A 22,240-nucleotide genomic window follows, 5' to 3' on the forward strand; every position below is an offset into this window, starting at 1 on the left:
TCCCATTTCTCCTGTTCATCAGCATCACTGACTTTGGAGACCAGGTTAGCCTCTGTGCCTCTGTAAGAGTCTGTGACTGACAGCACCTGTTTTCTCAGGCTTTCCAGGAGGGTGAGATGTCTTCAGATGAGATAGCCTCAACTCAGTGAGACCATGTGGAATCTCTGGAACACGGCACAGCATGCTTCTGAAGGGCAAAGTGAGACTGGGAGAACACAGTGTCACCATTGTCTGTGGACAGGAGCTAGCTGCTCTCGATCCCGTTCTGAAATCACTTGTGTTTCCTAGGAACAGCAGCCCTCCTGTCCCTCTTCCCTTCCCATTGGGAGGCTTTGATTTAAGATAATGTCTGAGCAGAACAGCCTTGTGTGGTGGTATCATTTGACCCAGATTGTATGTTTTTATGGCCTGAGCCAATTAGTTAAAGTGACTTTGACTATAATAGGGACCTGTGACATTCCTCAATATTATTGCATTAGTCACTCTGGAACGGTTTCCGGCTGGCGTTTGTCGCTGGCTCTGTGCCTCCCTTATGCCGGTCATTTTATGACTTGTGGCTGTCCTATGAAACAGTAACCCTTGAGTCCTTGAGAGTAGACCCTCTGATTTTATTTCAATGAGTCCTTGCCCGATGAGTTCACGTGCCCGATGGATGTGTGGATCACCTTTATTATTCTGACTAATGATAAAGCTTTGATTGTTTGTATCTTTCAAATCTGCATTAAGCAAAAGAATGGTGGGTTGGCAGCCCCTACCGTGACCCTGGGGGATGAGATAAGCGTGGGTGTGTCACTTCCCTCCCATGCCCTCCTTTCTCTTCGTTTACCTCTTGAGAACTCCTTGAAGTCACCAGGCTCTGTAAGTTGGTGCTGCAATGGCTGTGTAGGACCAGGCATGAAGTGCACTTGTCCCGAGCAGTGCATCCAGTCGCTGTCCTCAGACGGAACTGGGCTGGCCTGAATCTCCTTAAATGAATGCACTCATCTACCCAAACCCCAGAACTGCAGAAGCACTGGCCATGTGCAGCTTGAAGGCAAGACAATGTCTCATTGATCTCTGGAACCCATCACTGGTCAGACATTGCCCGAGAAGACAGTAGCCACCATATAATCCATTTCTGAACCCCAGTGTGTAGCAGAATGTAAGAAACTCATTTGTGTTTGTTTAGTTAATAAAGAATTGGCGTGCAACCCTCCAGCCTCTACTTCCCCATTGCCTTGATGGAAGCCATAGTTGTCCTTTCCTTTAGGGCTTTCTCTTTGCTCCTTGATATTTTTGCATTTGCTCTCTTGAACTCTTATCTGATACCTGCCACATTTCATTAGTCCAGGGTCTGGTCCTTGTTTTGGGGGCAAAACACACCTGACTTAAGGGCTGCCATTTGGGCCAATTCAAGCTACAGGTTAGCAGCATCAAATATATCTGTGATGTGGTACAACTATGGCCACCATCCCCAAGAACCTTTTCATCACCCTAAACTGAAACTCGCGTACCCAATAAACAACTTCCGGTTTTCCTGTCCACCAAGTCTCTCGTACGAACTTGTGGTCATGATTCCTCCTGCATTTGGAGATTCTACATCGTTCCTTCTGCTGGTTCACTTCCCTTTATTTTTTTCCCATCACTCCCCATCAGTGCACCCTCGGCTGTCACTTCAGAATAGGCCTCCTTTATATTTTCTTACGTCCATATGTAATTCTGAGATTTTCAACTCATTCTTTTAACCAGAGCCCTGTTGTATTTACATGTTACCGGCTATGTAAGGAAAGCAATATGAACCTTCAGCAACTTTTGAAATTGGGTTTCTGGAGAGCACTTGGGAAGGTACATGAAGAAAGAGAAGGCACTATGGAGCAGTTTGCCCGAGAAGCCTTTCTGGGCTTGAAAACCATGGTGAGAGTTATAGAAATGTAGGGAGTCACCAGTAATATACAGAGTCTCTGGCCATTTTCTCCTAATCATGACTGAAAAAAAGAGCAAAGTCATTAAGCAGAGGAAGTCAGTTCCTTGGTACCAGTACCAAACCACAGTAAGGAATCCTGGAGTCCAGCCACACCTACCTCTGTGGGCACCTGCTGATGCTCAGTGCAGGCTTCTCTCTGAGATCAGAGCTGTCCAGAGGAGCCACGCGTTTCAGGGAGCTTTAGATGAGTAAGTGCCAGCCCCTTCAACACAGCATGAGCAGACCGAGTGACCATCCTAGAATAATACATATTTGATTAAATCTAGAAAATAAACTAAAGTCACTTTCAGTCCGTTCCATCTTGCTGCCAGAATCCTTGTGTGTTCCTTTCCGTTTCCACAGAGCAGGCCTCGGAAATACATCATGGCAGAGATGCAGAAAGTTAAAGATTTCTAAGTAAATTACAATGAATAAATTAGATTCGGGTTTGAAGGCATGCTACACCAGCAATAACAGGGGTTTAGAGTGTGTGGCCATAGACAATGGCATCTCTTTAAAATGGGAAAAAGAAAAGTGCTTATCTCAAAGGGTGTTGTGACAACTAAATTAAATGTGTATGTAAATCACCTGGCATTAATCCTAATCCCCTGTACCTCAAAGCTGGTATTCACACAATCAAATGGCTATTGAGAAAATTCGAGCCAATCACCCACTGTTTAGGTTTTAAATTGCCAATTTTGGAAATACCTGCTTTTGTGGTGATTGTATATTTTTTGAGGTAAGTGTCCAAATATATGTTAATTCGTGTGTTTTCCGTCGTCTGGGCCTAGGTTTTAGCATATACAGTCAGAACCAGCAGCCAGCTTGTCAACACAAACATACGATGTGGCTGTAAAAACAGCATTCCTCTCCTTCCGTTCTTTTCCTCCATTTCCTCAGCACCCCCAAGTTCTCGTTTGGTATGATTTATTGTCACATCGTCTGCATAATTACAATGTGGTTTTCTCGTCCCTCTCAACCCTTTATGTTTATTTTTCAACCCACTCTAGCTTCCTGCTCCCGACTCCCTTTCTCCTCTTCCTTTTTATTCCATTAAATTCTCTCCTCTCTTTTTTCTACGGTTGTGTTTTCTCATGGTACATGTATTATTTCCCATTACCTGGCAAAACCAGGGGGTAAAATTCTCTTACAATCTTTATCAAGTTCATGTAGTATCAACCTAGAAATCTTTTCTCCAAAGTTATGTTTCTGACGGCACCACCACCACGGTGTTAGTGAAGTGCTTATGAATTTTGAGATTAAGTCATGCCTTATCATATTGGCTGGTTCCTAATATTAGTCAGATCTGCATTTGACCTCATAACAACCTGTGCTACTCAGAATTAGCTTAGATTTAGCAAACCTCATTGTCATGTACGTTTCTGGTGATGGGGATAGATGGGAAAAACAAACCATGATGGACCTAAGATTCTAGGTCTACACACAGACTTCCTAACATCATGGGATCTGCCTGGCTCCCATACCACCCACACATCGCTGCTCTCCCTGCTTTGGGTCCCGCCCAAAGGTACCACCTTTGTTTTTCCAGGATGGGATTTGCTGCTCTGGGATCCTGCAGGATGTTAGCATCGCAGACTATAACCCTAAAAACTGTCACATGGTAGGTCTTACCATGTGACAACCTTCATGACTTACATGGATTGGTTCATACATTCTACTGTGACACTTAGAGTACGATCGCTCGTGTGTGTGTGTGTGTGTGTGTGTGTGTGTGTGTGTGTGTGTGTGTGTGTGTGAGAGAGAGAGAGAGAGAGAGAGAGTATGTGTGACTGTGTGTATGTGCATGAGTGTGTGCATGTCTGCACACGTTTGTTCATGTATTGGGGGGAGTGCATGAATGCCAGAGGTTGATATTGAGTGTCTTCCTCTATTATTCTTGACCTTATTTCTTGAGGCAGGGTCTCCTACTGAATCTGAAACTCACCAATTCATCTAGACTGCCCGGCCCACGAGCTGCAGGGATCCTCCTGTCTCCATCCAAAGATGATAGGCATGTGCCTGGCCTTTTATGTAGGTGCTGAGAGTCAAGACTGAACTAAGGTCTGCACACTTGTGTGGCAGGCACTTTACCAACTTTACAGTCTCCCCAGCCCTGGCACATATCTAGCTATCGGCTCTGCCAAACACACCAAAACTGTCCTGCAGAGAACGTATTAACCTGTTGGAAAGGGAAAGAAGTGGGGCCTTGTGGAGACTGGAATAAAATGGGAATTGAACCGATAAATCTGATTGCCAAGCCCTTCCCCCCTGTTTAACTGGTCACCAGGGTGTGTAGCATTTTCCTTTCTGATGAACTGGTCTCAAACTAGCGTCAAGCGGGGGCCATTTCGGAAATAAATCTCCACCTCGTAATGGTTGTCTTGCTCTTTACCCTCCGCTCTTCATCTTCTCTCCATAGTCAGGCCGTTTCCCCTCAGGCTTCAGGTGAAAACCTCCCCGTAAGTCCTGTGTCACCCACCGCGTGGACAATCTGACATCACCACCAGGTCATCCTAGAGTTAGCGCTTGCTGCAGTGACATGAAAATAAAGGGAAGTTCATACAGAAACCGTCTCTGTTAAAGGGAAAACCTCATTGTCAAATGAAAAAAAATCCCTCCAAAGCAATCTCAATTAACGACAACAACAATAATAATATGAAGAAATAAAGGCTGGCTTCTGAGTTTACTGAAAACTTTTCCTTTGGTTTTGGGTTTTCCCAGTCTTCTCTGGAGCCTCCCAAAGGTGTAAGCCTATAATTTTAATTAGGTTTTGGCACCTTCGTGAAGCAAATAGGCTGCTCAGGTGGTATTTATTACCTGTTAGGAAGGGTACCTCTGAATATGCTTCACAAATTCCAGCTGCAGTGAACTGCGGTGGGCCTTTTCAAGGACGGAAGGGGTGGGCTGGAACACACGCAAGAGAAAAGTTGCTCATTAAGGAAAGGCTTGTTATCCAGGAACGTATAATTAAGGTGAAGGCCCAGCTTCGGTGACAGCCAACACTCGGGTAGTTGTTTGATTGCTGCCTGGGTCAGGGATCAGCTCCTGCTACAAGATGTAGGCACATTAGTGTGTTAGTGAACAGGTTAGGAGGTAAATTACAGCTGCCTTTCTCCAGCGCATTACTGTCGGTCTTCATTGTTGTGTTTTTACTGTACATCAGCAGGACTGTGGCTTCTGAAGACTCGGTGTGACAGGTTAGGCATTTTATCCTTTGAGTAAACAGTAATCATGGTGTGAAGAAAGTGGGGCATTGGAGAGTTTTTTTTCTATTCTTTGAGAATTCCACTCTTCTTTTTAGTTTGCTCCAAGGGCTCATTGGGGATACATATATTAAGCCCTTTAAATAGTTCATAATAAATCTTTGTCTCAGGCTGATTCTGACAGTTTTTTAAAGAGTCTTTTAAGAGAGAATCCTCAATCATTTGTTAATCCATGGGGTGATCTTCAGACTTCGGGAAAAAAAAATAACAGCCCGGGCTCCTGGGTAGTGAAAATACAATGGCGGAAAAAAAATATATAAATATGGAAAATCCCAAGAACATCACCTTGCTGAGATTACATATTCCGCATGTGTCTAAATGCTTGCTCTTGCCTCAACAAGCTAAAAGAGAAAGGAAAGTAATTGTCAGAATAGCAAGGATTTGTATTGCTAATTTTATGTTTTTGGACTTACATACATCTAAAACACCAGACTTCAAACTGTCTAGGAAAAAATATGCTTCTTAGAATAAATCTTTTGATGGAAAGATCATTTCTTCTTTGCTCTTTCTTTTACAACCACCTCTGTCTCCCTGTGTGTGTGTGTGTGTGTGTGTGTGTGTGTGTGTGTGTGTGTGTATGTGTGTGTGTGTGTACAGAGACAGGGAGAACTATTTTACCTGTTTAGGGATCAACATTTTACTTTCAGAGGATGAGCTTTTGATGCTGGTTATTGGTATCAACAATAACATTGAAGCTTTGTAGGGTAAGACATAGCATCCAAATAGAGACCTCCTAGGCCAGCATCACCAGTGTATTTGCATATTTTAACTTCTGCTGTAGCTAGATATGAATTAGTTCATCAAGAACACTGGGTGTTCATCATTTTCAAATATAACATGAATTTAGCATGCATGATTTTCATACACAAAAGAATCATGCACATTTGCAAGATGAAAATGAGGCACTATTGTATCTCACGTAAATAATGAACATTACTAATCATTATAATACTTATGCATTATTTGTACAGTGAATTCAAAAAAATTTTTACAGTCTCTCTGCAGCAGAAACATGCACTTGGTCTCAAGTGTTTTACGTGTAAATAACGGATCATTTTAGGAAAATGTCTCTACGTTTACTTAGCCGTGCTTATAACTGAAGTGCCTCACAGGGAAACTGAAGTATGTAGGTCATTGCTTTTAGTAAAAGATGCAGGCCAACACCACAGCAGGTCCATTTTCTCCATGTCTATGCTCTAAACCCATATATCATTTCCAAAATTCAGTTCTGAAAAATATCAGAACTTTACTAATGACATGCAAATGGAGTTTGTTAGCAAGAACACAAATAATAAAATGGAGTACTGGGTGAAGGACAGCCTACTGTTACAGATGGATTCATTCTCAAGTAAGGTCAAATAATTGAAGACCTGGAACAAGGGTAGCCATAAATATCTAGAGCTCCTGCAGTTGAGGGAATTAACCATGAAATAATTATGAAGAATACAGTGGGAGCATTCAGCTCCCAGGCAACAGGGAATGTGTGGTAGTAGCTTTGAAAATAGTTATTTAACATCATAATATATACAGTTTCGCTTCAGAAGCCTACTGATATGATGCCAAAGTGTTGATGGTAAATATATATTTGATTTAATTTTTATATACTAAATATATGTGTATATATATATATATATATATATATATATATTATATCATTGGAAAGCTCTATTTTCAGGGATCACCCTATCTTATGAAACAGGAAAAAATAGAAGTAATTAATGTCAACAAATTTGCTTTGTCCCCAGTTTGAGAAAAGGCAGTGTTTACTCCATTTCCCTCATGATCATTAGCAATAACAGTATCTTTTTTTAAATGAGGAAGAGAAGGCAATTCTGTGGAAGAGCTAACTGCAAACTATGTAAATAGACTGGTTAAAAAATGACTGCTTTTTTTTTTCATCCCCACCACTTGGGAAGAGTATGCACAGCTCTTGAAGAAAATACACAAATGGCCTAATGTGGAGTTCAGAAATGGAAATTCTGTCCACACATCCATTAGCAGTTGGGGACAATAGTGATGAGACCCCAAGTTCCTCACCACAAAAAGAGAACAATGTCCTGCTGAAGACTGGAAGACTTTGTTGAAGATGGAAGATGGAACCATGGTTGTTGAAACTTATGGGGATCACAAGACAGGAAAATTTGTTTAATTAAAGATGTCCAAAACAGATATTCATTAATAAAATAAAAGATGAAGATAATTATTGAATCATCTCAGTTTCTGACTTCTCTAGATTATTACCAATAATGCCACGAAGACTCTTCCCCAACAAATAACTCACAGTTCCTTATTGATGATAGATTTAATATAGCATTTCTACCTGAAAACATCTCAAAAGTAACCATTTCAAGATGCTCTGGGATACAGCCACAGAATAACCAACAAAGTCCAGCCAGCCACCTTGGAGTCCTGTAGATATCTTCTAAAGAAGGAGATAAGTAAATTGGCAGAAGATACCATTCCAGGAGCAATGAGGAGACCCAACACCCCTAATGTACACACTTACACAGGAAAATGAAAGTGCACCACTGTGCTAGGCTTATCCTTGAGAGGGTACATCTGAAAAATCCCCTCACACCAAATTGCCCTCAAATTCTCAGCTGTTGCTTGCTGTTCCCACTCTGTCCAGTGACAAAGCCCTGAACACTCAGCATCCTCTCCATCATGGAAACTAACGCAGCTCAGCCTGCCTTCTAAACCGCTCTATTCATGGCCCTACTGAGCACTTGACCGCAGTCATTCAAAACCTTCTTCTAGGCAGAGGGTAGGCCAATTAGCAAATGCAAATACAGGATTCCCCGTTCAATTTGAAACATATATGCAATTTTTGGATCATACTAAAAAAAATCATTCATTGATTATCCAAAATCCAAATTAATAAGGCGCCCTGCTTTTTCTCTGCAAGCATTAATTAGAAGCAGATGCTCCAGTTTCCACCAGCCTTCCCACAAGCCCCATTCCTCTTACCCCTCACTGAGCCCCATTTCCCTCTAGGCCCCACCCTTTCCCCACAGCAGTGTTCTAGCTGAGTTCCGTTCCTCCTAAGTGTGAAGAGAAGTGGTCATCATATTTTCCTTCTGCTGCCATTCCCACACCATTTTGCCTAAAAGCTTAAAAACTTTCTATTCAAAAATAAATAAATAATAGAGCTGGAGAGACGGCCTGGATGTTAAGAGGGAACCCGGGTTCCATTCCTAGCATCCGTATCAGGCAGCTCACAGCCACCTGTAGCTCCACTTGCCGGGGATTCTGTGCCCTCTTCCTGCCTCCTTGGGTACCAGACCCCCACACGGTGCACACACATACATCCTGGCACTCACACACACACATAAACAGATACTTTTTTTCAAACAGTAAATAGCAGTCTTTCCCTGTTCTCAGTAGAGCTGTCTGTTGACATCGGTATCGTCCCTGACCCGCTTCCGTGAACCCAGCTCCTGTTCTGTATACCTCCGGCCACAAGGTGGCAGCGTGCCAGAATAAGAGTTCATGGCAGGAACTAATAAACACAAAGTTCCCTGACTTAGAACATTCACCATGCTTCATTTTCAAGATTTAAAAAAAAAAAAAAAAAAAGTTAAAAGAGAAATTGAGGAAAACTTATAAAGGAAAAAAAAAGTAAGTCTTAAACTGTATCAGTTTCAATAGACATCATAAATGGGAGCAAATGCCAAATAAATAGGGAGATATTGTCAAGAAGTGTGTCAAAGTTAATAACCTTAGTATTCTTAAGGATCTCATTCAAACTGAAAACCAAACTATATTAAAAACCCAATTAGAAACTAGAGAACATAAATATATGACTTAGTGAAAACATTCAAATGGCCAATAAATATGTATTACAGCATAATTCATCCTCACTAAAAGTAGAAATGCAAATTAAACATGTAAGATGTTTTTGCATGTGGCTTATCAGGGAGCTCCCCATAAACATCTTTCTCTGTGATCTTTTTTATCAAATAAGAGCACATACTTTAAGATGACTGTCACCGTAAAGAGCATCAAACATGGCTGACAGGCATATCAAGTGATGCAGGACAATTTATTTCTCAGGCCATCAGTTTGTCTAGACATATTAAGAGCCTTAACAGACCAGTTCCTGCCCTTTAGACTAATAGCATTCCCTCAAGGAATCTACCCTAAGAAACAATGGCAAAGCTGTAAGATTAGTGTCAAAGAAATATTACATAACCACTAAAAATAGTACGTTTGAAGCTGATGTGATGGCAAGAACAGATGAAGGGACTATAATGTTCTTTTTAAGTGTTTGTTTTCAAGCTGGTCCCTAGAGCCCCGGTATGCACCTGCTCTCTTAACAACGTCTGGTAATATGAAAACCATACCTCAAGGAACTCTAGAACAAATGCAGATATAACCTGTATCTTTGCTGTCAATTGAGACAAGGTCTCACTATGTAAGCCTACGCTAGCCCCCAACTTGTAGCAATCCTTCTACCTTTCCAAATACAACCTTAGCCATTGCATCGTCTTTATTTTCTATTGATGCCAGTTGTTTTCCCAAATGGTCTATCAAAACCTCCCCGTCCTAATTCTTCAGACTCTCAATGGCCTTAACTTGACTGAGGTGTGAGGTACAACATTCCCAAAGCTCACCTATCTTTCCCTTCCAGACCCTTCTTCTCCCCTCTCATCCTTCCTTTTCCTCTTTGTCCCATTTCAGAGGCTCACTTCTTTCTCTGTCATCATCAAATACCCATTCAGCTGTAAATTCTTCGACTGCCATTTCCAACATGCACAACTCCAAGCTCAGGTGGCTCCATCAGTAAGCATGCTCAGGGCCCTTTATTTTTAACACCAGAAATCACCATGGAGAGAAGATGGCTTAACTCAGTCCCTTCCCACCCTTTCTGTGGAAGCTGCTTGCTGAAGATCTCCAATGGGAACACCTCAAGAGGCAGTTGAGTGCTTACAGTCATGCTCACTATGTCAAGCTCTTCCCTTGGTTGTGACCCAGGAAATCCTCTACTGAAGACAAATACTGCATCCTAGCTTCGAACAAATACTCAAAAGTAGCACATCTAAAATCTCAGCCACATATATATTTATGCATGTATATGTATATGTACACATATATGTATGTATGCATGTATGTACACAAATATATGTGTGTATCAATATATACATGATTGATATATATATTATATCCCCACTATAGAGTTATTCAACAAGTACTTAATATGATAACTGAAAAAGAAATAGCGAGCTATAATAAAATATTTGATGTGGGCATAAATGTATTTAAAATACAATATTATCTTTGGGGGCCTCTGCCTCCCATTTGCTGAGATTAAAAGCATGTACCACCACCACCACCACCATCTGGCTAAAAGATACACTCTTCCTCCCCTGCTTGGACAGGAGAGCGCTACTCTGGCTGCTGTGGTCTGGTCTCCTGTCTGACTTTGCATCTGGCTGGATGAAGCTGCTCCCAACTCTGGCATTACTTTCAGGGCTTTGAAGCTAGGGAAGGCAGAGTGCAGCTGTGTGTCTGTCTTTGTACAGACTCCTCCTCTAAATACCTCCATTTTAAAACACAGAGCCTGAATGACATCTGTGCCCTAGATGGAGACTTGGCCAGAATGCAAAGAAGATAAGCATGGTGGTTCAACTGGATACCAGTTACCAGTTGCCACTCCATGATTAGGCAGCACAGAAGATTCATGTATATAAAATAGTATATTAAAGTAAACTTACAAAAGCAAAGAGCAATCACTACAACTATAATTTTTTCTTCTCCTTTGGAATTCTAATTTTAAAAGCATTAAAGGAGACAGCTGCTCATGCTGTGATATGCGCTAAACAGCCTGAAGGATGGAAAAAAATATATTTGTAGCTCATAATAACTATTGACCTTTCTGATATACAATGTTCCCTGCGTTAGCTATTCGGTTCTATCAACAGTGAAGATTGAACATGACTTTTTAATAGAAAACATGGGGTTTTGAGCTGCCTTCACCAAGGTGTTTATGTATTATTTTGTATTGTACTACAAAGACTTGAGTCCAGATGCCCTTTGTCTGGAATCATATGTGTTGTAAAGAAAAGGAGAACAGAGAAGAAAATGTAGAGATGAGGGAGGAAATAAACAAATGAAACAGAAAAGAAAGAACAAGCCTCGTACTGTTGAGGATCTTTTATATGAAGAATTGGCTCATCACCCCTTTATAGTGGTGATAAAAGCATTGCCACACTTGATCCCGTACACAATATTCATAATGGAATCCACACTGTGTCCCAGGAGGACATACTATATTTTCCTTTCAGAATAGATCCCTCAAGTGGCAACATTTATAGGAAGTTTCCAAGAAGATTTAGAACCCTGGCTTACAGTATTTATGCCATGTGTCCTTTGGCATGCAGGGCTGCTGCAGTGTGGGTCACAGTGGCCATCAAGTACTCTCCCAGGTGGTCTTTACAATACCTGGGCTTCTCCTTGAACTCCCTTGCTTAGTAGTTGTGTAGAGAAACACCCACCGTTAGCAGCTTGACTCTGACGCTGTATATTTTCCCACAGTGGTATAATCCAAACACCAACTGGTAGCATCAGGCAGCTGCCACGCACTCTCTCTGCTCCAGTGGAGGGCACCCTCAAGCAGCAGCTCTGCCAGGCACAAGGAACATGAAAAGCAACCCAACATTAGGATCCCATCTCCAGACAGGCCAGAGAGTGCCGGGGGTCCTGATAGGTGGCAGGCGGTGGCAGGCTATTAGAATGTTTCTGTCTCTCTCTGTGTCTGTCTCTGTGCGTGTCTCTCCCTGTCTCTCTGTCTCTGTCTCTCTGTGTGTGTTTCTGTCTCTGTCTCTATCTTTGTATCTCTCTCTCTCTCTCTGGTTATTTTTAATGTTACTTTAGAAAGTTTATTGCATAGTATTGTAGCACAGTTATAGCTCAGCTCTGGAGTTCAATTAATGATTCCCAAGTTTCTAAACAGTCCTGCAAACTCACGTGAGTCGGGGCAGGAAGCGACCCTAAAGAGACTGAAATAAATGGGGCTTGCATTAACCCAGTCCGGAGCAAGTGCCCTGGCTGACATTGAGGTCACTGAGTCAGAGGACACCTACCACTGCACTGCCTGTGAGGGAAAGAACATTCCAGAGCACAGAAAACAGAGGGCACAGCCTGGCCGTGCCACTAGGGCCACCAGTCCCACTGTGGTATCCTCAGGGCTGTAGTCCCAGGACATGGCAAAGACGGGCCCATGGGATGAAAACCACCTCTCAGAAACAGACAACAAAGTGTTCTCACCCGGAGGATGTGGCCAGCCCTCTGTTACTACCAAAATAACCCTCTGCAGAAAGCAGTTCCTTAGAGATGAGTATGGGGAGAAGACACAATGTTCCCCTCCCCTCAAAATGTTCTGGGATAAGACACTATGTAGCTTGGGAGAGTGTAGGGGTCAAGTGGGGAACTCTTGAAAGAAAGCAACTAAATGCCACCTTGTCTCAGCACAAGCAGCCTGGAGGGATTAGTGGGGAGAGAAGAGCGTGAGAGAGGAACCACCAAGACGACAAGACCTCGGTCCCTCTTTGGGACATCTCATGGTCGCAGCCCTATTGTTAGAACCTTTTGAAAATTACCAACTTTAAAAAACCAAGCACTCAAATATACAGACCCATCCTTATCCGGTTAATATTGCGATCCATTATCCCTGCACCTGAGAATTTGCCAGCTACTGACTCACTGGCAAGCATTCCTTGCCACTGTCACACAAGGGTAAGCCATGCCCATGGTTGTCTTGTATCAGAACAAAGCTAGGATTGTCCCAGAAAGATCTGACATGGACATTACAGCTACTGTGAATGCAGATCACTCTGAGTATTGGTAGCTCTAAAGAGGCAGTGAACATGTAGGATAACCAAAGCAATGATTATATGTGTGTGGATGGATGATAGATAGATAGATAGATAGATAGATAGATAGATAGATAGATAGATGTATAGATATACATACATACATATACACATATAATGAACCACTCAAGGTGTCACAAGGGATCAAGGCTAGATGTATCAGCCATGCTGTCTTCTGTTACATAGAATAAGATTAAATGGAGATTAAAAAACATATTAGTAACTAAGAAAAGCATGTTGTAGACATCATGGTCTTTGGAGTCAAATAAATATTTGTCTTGTCTGTGCTCTGCCACCAGCTGGCTGGGAGACCTCGGGTAACATACTGTTTTAATATCATAAATATTTATTGTTTACATTAGTCAGTATGGGCTAGGTTGTTCTGTAGTTTTTAAAAAAAAAAATCCCCAATTAAAACAATGATTTAAATCTGTAAAGGCTGAAATCCAGGGAAGGCGGGCACTGCACATTGTCTTCTAAAACTTAGGCTAGGAGAGGGGCCACCACATGAACTGGTAATAGTCATCATGTCAAAAGGACAGAGACAGCAAAGCATCAGGACTGGGGCCTGATGAGAAGACTCTTCTGACATCTTGTTATCTAAAAGCAGATATATGAGCACCAACTCCAAGTAACTTTGAAAGTACAGTTTTTCCTCGAGTGATAGAAAAGGTTTTTAATATCTTTAAATTATAAATGCATATTAATTGCATACATGTCATTTCCATGTGACATCTCATAACAATCCCTCTTTTAATGCCTCCTCTCTCCCCTAGACTCCCTGACCCTCCTCTGCTACTTGAAGGAGAAACTTTTGTAAAAACAGACACACGTTGCCAGATTTCAGTGTAAACACACACGTCCTAAAGCCATGGGACATAAGTGCTTCTTAGACAACCAACAGCACGCACCCACGAAACAATGTGACTCCATCAGAAGACCTGCAGAATGAGAGAGTGCCTCTGTCTTCTTGAAATAATTTGGGAGGTTGGCACTTTGGTTGTTTTTGTTTTGTTTTGTTTTTTAAGATTTATTTATTTTGTGTACAGTGTTCTGCCTGCAGGCCAGAAGAGGGTACCAGATCTCATTACAGATGGTTGTGAGCCACCATGTGGCTGCTGGGAATTGAACTCAGGACCTCAGGAAGAGCAGCCAGTGCTCTTAACCGCTGAGCCATCTCTCCAGCCCCATTAGGCTGTGGTGACGCACACCTTTAATCCCAGCACTTGGAAGGCCGAGGCAGACAGATCTCTGTGAGTTCGAGGCCAGCCTGGTCTACAGAGTGAGATCCAGAAAAGGCTCCAAAGCTACACAGAGAAACTCTGTCTCAAAAAAAAAAAAAAAAAAGTAGAGTGTTTTTAAACATCTCATAAACACCCGGAAAGATTGGTTTAGGCACCGAAGTGAGAGCAAGTGTACATGACCTCATCATAGCCACAAGCTCTGCTCAGAATTCAACCAAACTACTAAAGGAAATATTTTGTAATTGCATCAGCATGAACCTTTTCTTCCTTATCACCTCTTTCGGTTCTCTCCGTGCGTGTGCACATGTCTTCACGTACGTGTACACACGGGGGTGTGTGTATGTATGTGGGGAGGCCAGGATTCAACATCTAGGATCTCCCTCAATTGTTTCTCCACTTTATTTTTTCAGACAGGAGCTCTCTGTGAACTCGAGTTCACCGAATCAGCTAGACTAGCTGGCCAACAGACCCCGGGGGTCCTCCTCTCTCCACTTCCCCAGCCCTGGGAATACAGCAGTGCACCACGGGCCTGGGGATCAGAACTCAGGTCCCCAGGCTCAAACAGCAAACTTTTGACTTACTCAGCCATCTCCCCTGCCCCGTATCATTAATCCCTAAACTACACAATAGCCATTTACATAGCATTTCACTGTATTAGTGTGATCAGTAATGTAGATGGTTGGAAGGATACAGAGGAATACATAGAGTTTGCATGTAAATACTATTTCCTATAAAGGTCTTGAGAATCTACAGATTTGGGTACCAGTGAGGGTTCTGGAACCAATCTTGCATGGAGATCCAGGAATGGCTATATTTAATTGCATGTCATAAAGACCCAAATTATACTTTTCTTATGCAAAGAAAAAATATCGCTATTGAGAAGCAACATTTCTTAAAACTTAATTTTTCTTTTTTTTTCCTGTACACATTAGAGTGTGCTGGTATTTGGGGGGTTCAGATGCTAGAACTACACTGAAAACCTCTGGCTTCTACTGAAGTAAGGGCGCCTCCTGATGCTTTTCCCCATGCGCTTGTGGAGACCCCACAGCAGATATTGAAAAGTACTCAGAATGCTCCTGTCCTTCACTCCCATCCTGGAACAGCTATGCAGATCTCATCACCTGTCACCTCCTCCTCCTCCACCACCACCTCCTGTCCCTGGCTAAGGAGGAGAAAGCACCACTCCACCATCTAATGGACTCACCAGCAGACATGTGGTGACAGCAGGCCTCATAATGATGATAGCATTTGCCAACATAAAAAACATTATGATTTTTATCATGAATTTTTCTCTTACGTTTATAAAATGTATCAAGACTGACATTCCGAGAACTGCAGCAGTATAGGCCTATTTAAAAGTTGGGGGGATGGAGAAATGGCTCTGTGGTTAGGGGGAACGTGTACCTCCTATAGAGGACCCAAGTTTGGTTCCTAACACCCACGTTGAATGGCTCACAGCTGCCTGTAACTCCAGCTTCAAGCCATCCAATGCTTCTGACCTCCATAGACACCTGAATTTAAGCATACACACCCTGTGGACACCTGAACACCTCTCTCTCTCTCTCCCTCTCCCTCTCCCCCCTCCCTCCCTCCCCCCTCCCTCCCTCCCTCCCTCCCTCCCCCCTCTCTCTCTCTCTCTCACACACACACACACAATTTTTTTATTAAAGAGTTAGACCCCTAAGATTCAGCAGAACAAAGAAGTGTATATCTCTATATTTTTATTCAGCTTTTCATCATGCCAGTCTTGTTTTTGTGTTTGCATCTCCTGGTTTATATTTTGTGGGCTAAGAGTGGACATGACTCAGATCTGACCACTCAATGCAGCTTTTCCATAGGTCTGCCTTTTATGTTTCAGGCAGTGGTTAGAACTTCCTGGAATCCCAAACCGATCAGAACATGAGGAAGTAGTGGCCAGTCTCCAAGAGTTGACAGGAAAGCATTCCACATCTAGAAAGCACTCTGCAATATTTCTTAGACATAAGAAGGAGCCACTGTGTCTGGGAAACACAGGTCTCAGGGACTTCTCTTACTTACTCCATCCATCCCTCATGACCTCCCTTCCCTCAGCACCACAGTCTCAGTAGCCACGGTCTAGCCACTGTGCCTTCTACCCCAGTCCAGCCTTCCCCCTACCCCAGTCCAGCCTTCCCCCTACCCCAGTACAGCCTTCCGCCTACTTGGATGCTCACCTGAGACATTCACTCAAGAGGGTGCTCTCTTGAGGTGATTGCCCTTGCCTGTCACACTGCAGATAAAACCTCCTTCAGAGAAGAGATACCACTGTCCCAATTGCGATACACCAATCACATTCGCTACCCCATAGGAAGCATGGCGGTGGCTGGGTGTGTTTTGAATAAGTTCGTCACCTGTCCCATTGAAAGGTGCACCATGGCAGGTTCCTTCTGCTTCTGTCCTCAGAACCACAAAGCTAGAGGCTGTTAAAGTCGCCTTCAGGACTCAAGCTCTGAAGATTGGCCCGTCTACTTCTCATTGACTCCCCAGTCCCCTTGCTCTTGAGATAAAATATGATGGTTCATTGAGATTCTAAATCTCAGCTTCAGCGGGGCAGAACCTGACCTTAGCATTCCTTTCACACCGGTATCCCCAGTGTAATTAACATTACCCTGCATGTTTAGGCAATTACTGCTGTAACATGAGGCAGGATGCTGTACTCCTGCCTCAGCCAGAACATGACATGGTGTTTGGCTCCACAGCTCATGCGAGGCTGTGTTTTCACTCAGCTGGAAGCCCCCTGCCTGCCATCCCTCCTCTACACCGTAAGTGTTTTACTGTGCAGTTCCCATTCTGAAAACAGCAAGTATTGCGCAGCACGCCTGAATTCCCTTCCCTTCTACGGTGAAGCGATTCCTTCCTGACCGGGTGAAGATATCCAGAACCCTACCCCTAAAGCCCTAAAAACATATTTCTCTCCTCTGAAAAGTTTCTTTTGTTTTCTCCCTATGCTACTGCAAACACATCTTGCTGAACAGAGCTAGATTTTTAAAAGCTGAGTGTGGGGTGTGGATTCTGATGGCTTCGTGTTAGTTCAAGTCTCTGAGGACCAGTGTCAATAAATGTGAAAGGGACAGCAGTAGATGGGCATACTTTTCCATTTCCAGCAGGATGAAAAACTACTATAAATTAAGTCTAACCTTAAATGTATAATCTGTCCTTGGAAGGAAAAAAAAAAAAAAAAAGGATATAGCATCTTCAAGCTCTCGGCATCCCTTACGAGAAAAAAATTGGTTCTAAGGGTCTCTGATCTTGTGTTTTAGTAAAATAGAACTGCACGGCTGACTGACAGTTCTGATCTAAAGCATTTACGTTTAAGTTTTGATCTCTCTGCTTTTGATTAAAACTAATGAGCTCATTTAATTCAAAATGGGAATCTCTGATAAGAGAAATAAGGTTGATGTGATTGGATTAGAGGGGCAAATTAAACTCTTAGAGCAGAAGTTTGTGCTTATATAGTGTATTAAAAAGCTGTTGGCGTATTATGGCGTGTTAGATGATGAGAAAAATTTCATAGTAATTCATATTTAATCAGAAGAAATGAAAGTACTAAATATAACATGGCTCTGCTTTTCCCTCGAGTGATAAAAAGCTGTACATTTAAAATGACATCAGATCCATGCTCTCTAAAACAAAAAAAAAAGCCTTGAGAGAGACACATAAGAAAGGGACAGTTGTCCATCATCTCATCACCCCAGAGTAGAAATGCTACAAATGTAGGAAGTGGAGACTTACTGAGACGTGAATGACATAGGGAAATCCCCAGACCACAAGTAGCATAGTTGCTGTCAGTAGAATAACTCATATTCTTCTGTCATCTGAGCATCACATTTAATATGAAAAGTAGAGATTACTGCTTCTTCTTGAAATACACAAATAGCATGTCACAATTTGAATTTTTTCCAATTCTAATCTCTTTTAATAGTTCTTTTGTTCTATACTTCTTACAACTCTTTTCTCTCTCCTCTCTCTCTCTCCTCTCTCTCTCTCTCTCTCTCTCTCTCTCTCTCTCTCTATATATATATATATATATATATATATATATATATATATATATATATATATCTGTATCTCTTGAGACAGGGTCTCGCTATGTAGCCTTGGCTAGCCTGGAACTCAATATGTGATCAGACTGGCCTTGAACTCATTGAGATCTGCCTGCCTCTGCCTCCTAGGATTCAGGGTATGAGCCACAGTGCCCAGCCTCTTACAGATCTTTATTACATGCATTTTTTTCCCAACATCCATTCCAGAAAAAAATAATTAGTGTTAGATTAAAGCTAGTCAAAAGAAATCCAGTTTGTTGATGTATTTATTTTTTAACTTTCAAAAAAGAAAAATAATAATATCTAAGAAGACTAAAAATAGAATACCTGGCCTCACACCTTTAATCCCAGCACTTGGGAGGCAGAGCCAGGTGGATCTCTGTGAGTTTGAGGCCAGCCTGGTCTACAGAGTGTGTTCCAGAACAGACACCAAAACTACACAGAGAAAACCTATCTCAAAAAACCAAAAAAAAAAAAAAAAAATAGAATACCTATTAGTATAAAATCCCCAAATTTAATTTATTTGCAGGAAAGACTTCAATTTATAAAATCTCTTCAACACTTGTTATAAGAGTAAATTGACTTACATTGCCCTCTGGCCTGCTTGCATAAAGGCCTTAGATCAGTGGATGGCCAACCACCACTTGAGTTACACGGGTAAAACCATATTCTACTCAGTCTAAAAGCATATAATTGGAAAGAATGACTACTTTGATTAAGAGAGGAAATATCTTGCATTAGAAGTGGAGAAGTAGAGAGACCACATAGATACCTCAGCAGTTAAGAACAAGTATTGCTCCTGCAGAGGACCCAGGTTCACAGCCCAGCATCCACAGCTGGCAACTCAAAACCTACTACCTGAAACTCCAGCCCCAGGAGATGCAGCGCCCTCTTCTGGCCTCTGTAGGCACCTGCACTCATGCACATAGCCCCACATGGACACAGACACACACAATTAAAAATTAAAATAAATAAAATCAGAGAAATAGGAAAACAGACTCAGTTGTTTGGCTGACGGCGGGGGCGACGAACCGTTGTGATGGGAATGAGAATTCGATATTTGGGTGGTTTTCCTCCTCTTGGCCTGTACACCTCATTCTCATGTACTTCTCCATCTGGAGCTAGTTGAGAAGACTGCATGCAACTGAGGGGTACAGAGAGAGCAAAGAGCAGGACCTGTGTACCTGTTGCCACAGCATCTCTGCCTATCCCTCGGTTCATCCCATCAGCACTTGGGCCCTTCCCTTTCAAGCACATCTGTCTGTGCACACCCGCCAACCCCCAAAGGAAGCTCCAACTACTTACTATTAGGCCCCACTTAGGGAGCTGCAGCAAATTAAAAGACCCGAAAAGCTCTTGCTGAAAACTGGAAAGGAGTTTCTTTCGGCACCTTAATTTTTCTTTTTTATTTTCTGCAAAGTAAACATTTCCTAAATGAGGTAAATTGATTACTGCACTCTTAGCACCTATCAGTCATTTATTTTTAGTGAACTCAAGGGTTGCACCTGAGCCTGTGAGGGGCTGTGTAGAGATCTAAATCCCGTGTGTGTGTGTGTTTTTTTCTGTTCCTCAGTGGAGACAGCCAGCCCCAGTCTGCTAACCACCGACAACACCCTTGAGCGGTCCTTTTTCATCCGAATGAAATCCACTCTGACCAAACGCGGAGTACACATCAAGTCGTCAGGATATAAGGTAAGCCGGGCTTCGGGAGGGGGCACATCCAATCCCAGGCAATTCACACTGAGTTTTCCAACTGCTTTGGGTGCGTATAATTAACACATGGGACCTTGAGTGTTGCACAGCATAAGCTGCCTGGCCATTTTTCTGTCTCAGCAGAGACATCTTTATGCCTCCTCCTTATCACTTCAGACATTGCTGGAGCACCAAATGCCCCAAGCTCATGTCTTTTCCGAAAACCACTAGTTATTAATATGCCAAGTACTTCAGCACCTGCTAGAGATTCACAGTGGTGGAAATGGTGAACCAGACTCCTCTCAATCCTGAAGGGAAATGTTCTAGAATGGCTGCTATGAGAATCCCCCTTCTCTCGTGTTCCCCTTAAAATATTCCCTTTCTCTGAAAGGACTGTCCCAGTCAATAATGTGATCACCTAGACTCACTATTACGTGTCAGTAATAAAACAAAAAACGAGTTGGGGGTGGGGAGATGGTGCAGCGCTTGCTGTGCAAGCGTGAGGACCCTAAGTTTGGATCGCTAGCACCCACATAACAAGCCAAGCTGAGTGACACTGAGGAGGTCGAGACAAGAGGATCCCTGTGGCTTGCCGGCCAGCCCTGACAAGCAAAGTCAGGAGACTTGTCAAGCTCCAGGTTCAGTAAGAGACTATCTCAAAAAATAAGATGAAAAACAGTTGAGAAAGACACTGGACAACAACCTCTGGTCACCACACACACACACACACACACACACACACACACACACACACACACACACGCACACACACAGAGTCAGATTGAATCTTAGACTCCTTCATTTTGAAATTACAGTTCCTGGACATTAGTCATACTTTAACATCCACGGAATGTTCATATTCAGAACTACAAGGCATATATATTCCCCGCAAGAAGAGATCAAGTCTGGAGTCCTAATCTACATGATCATCATTTTAAGGTTAAGGATTATAAAAGCCTTCTAATCGCAAGAAATCCCAACATTCTAGTTACTATAGCAACATAAAATTAAGACCTAGGAAATTTATGAAATGCCGTTGGAAACCCGCATCTTACAGTTTTACGACACACTAAGCATTCTCTTAAACAGCATTGATTGGACATAGGCAGGCAAACACAAGCAAAACGTAGCATCAGTGTGCCAGCACGACCTGCTCCAGGCTGAGACCTCAAAGCTTCAGCCGGCTCTCTTCGGTAGGGTGACAGTAGCATTGTTGGTGGTGCTAACAACCATTACTGACAGGGCTTAAAACCTTTATGTAAGTCATCAAAACGCCAGCGGCTCGATAAGTCAGAGGCACACACTTTCGTTGACATTAATTCTTTAAGGGAAAAAAAATGTTTTAAGAAAAAGAAAGGAGGTGGCAAATCCTTCCAAGGACGACCTTTAGCTGAGCTGTCCTACAGTCTGAAAGGCCCAGGAGAAGCAACCTTGACCTTTTAGCAGGGTGTAAAGCAGAGAGGGAGCAACTGGCCAGTTCCGGCAGTAGTTGCCTCTAAAGACAATTATTCTACGGCAGTGGACTGCAGGGAAGGAAGACAGACCTAGTCTTTGGGGCGTTCTGTGCTTTCCTGTCTTAGTGAACAGTGCGCATTTACTCCTTATTAAGTGTGAACATTAGCACATTTGGATTCCCTAAGTAGACTACAGATGTGAGATATTATTTAAGTACTAGTAAGGGTCATTCTCTGCACTCCAGATTTGGAAGTCCTGGGGTTTCCTTTTGAACTCTTACTTTTCTGTCTGTAAGCATCCGTTCTTGTTTCTGCTAGTTGGTAGGAGGAAATCGAAAGTTAATATAACTCAATATCATCGGGTAATTTCACTTTTTGAAAAACAAAATTATTGCCGGGCAGTGGTGGCGCACGCCTTTAATCCCAGCACTCGGGAGGCAGAGGCAGGCGGATCTCTGTGAGTTCGAGGCCAGCCTGGGCTACAGAGTGAGATCCAGGAAAGGCACCAAAACTACACGGTGAAACCCTGTCTCAAAGAAAAAATTATTTCATACTACGAACTCTAGCTTACAAAGCTCTTTGGATATTTGACCTGCAAAAAAAAAAAAACAAAAGTGGGATGTATGGTTACAACAATCATAAGGATGAGTAGTACGTCTAGGCAAGAAACCAGTCGTCTGGTTAGGTTGTGACTGGCCGTTCTGGTGCCTCAG

General features: G+C 42.6%; 1 protein-coding gene across 1 annotated transcript in view; it reads left to right on the plus strand.

Annotated features, from left to right (window-relative positions):
• The window catches only part of Npas3 (neuronal PAS domain protein 3), an 838,670-nt gene that overhangs the window by 750,555 nt on the left and 65,875 nt on the right, over nucleotides 1-22,240 (plus strand). Inside the window, 1 exon segment of the mRNA XM_052738517.1 lies at nucleotides 19,955-20,073. Coding sequence (XP_052594477.1) covers nucleotides 19,955-20,073 — 119 coding nt within the window.

Source organism: Peromyscus californicus, unplaced genomic scaffold (assembly GCF_007827085.1).
Source record: "Peromyscus californicus insignis strain IS unplaced genomic scaffold, ASM782708v3 Scaffold_15__1_contigs__length_86483966, whole genome shotgun sequence".
Taxonomy (NCBI): domain Eukaryota; kingdom Metazoa; phylum Chordata; class Mammalia; order Rodentia; family Cricetidae; genus Peromyscus; species Peromyscus californicus.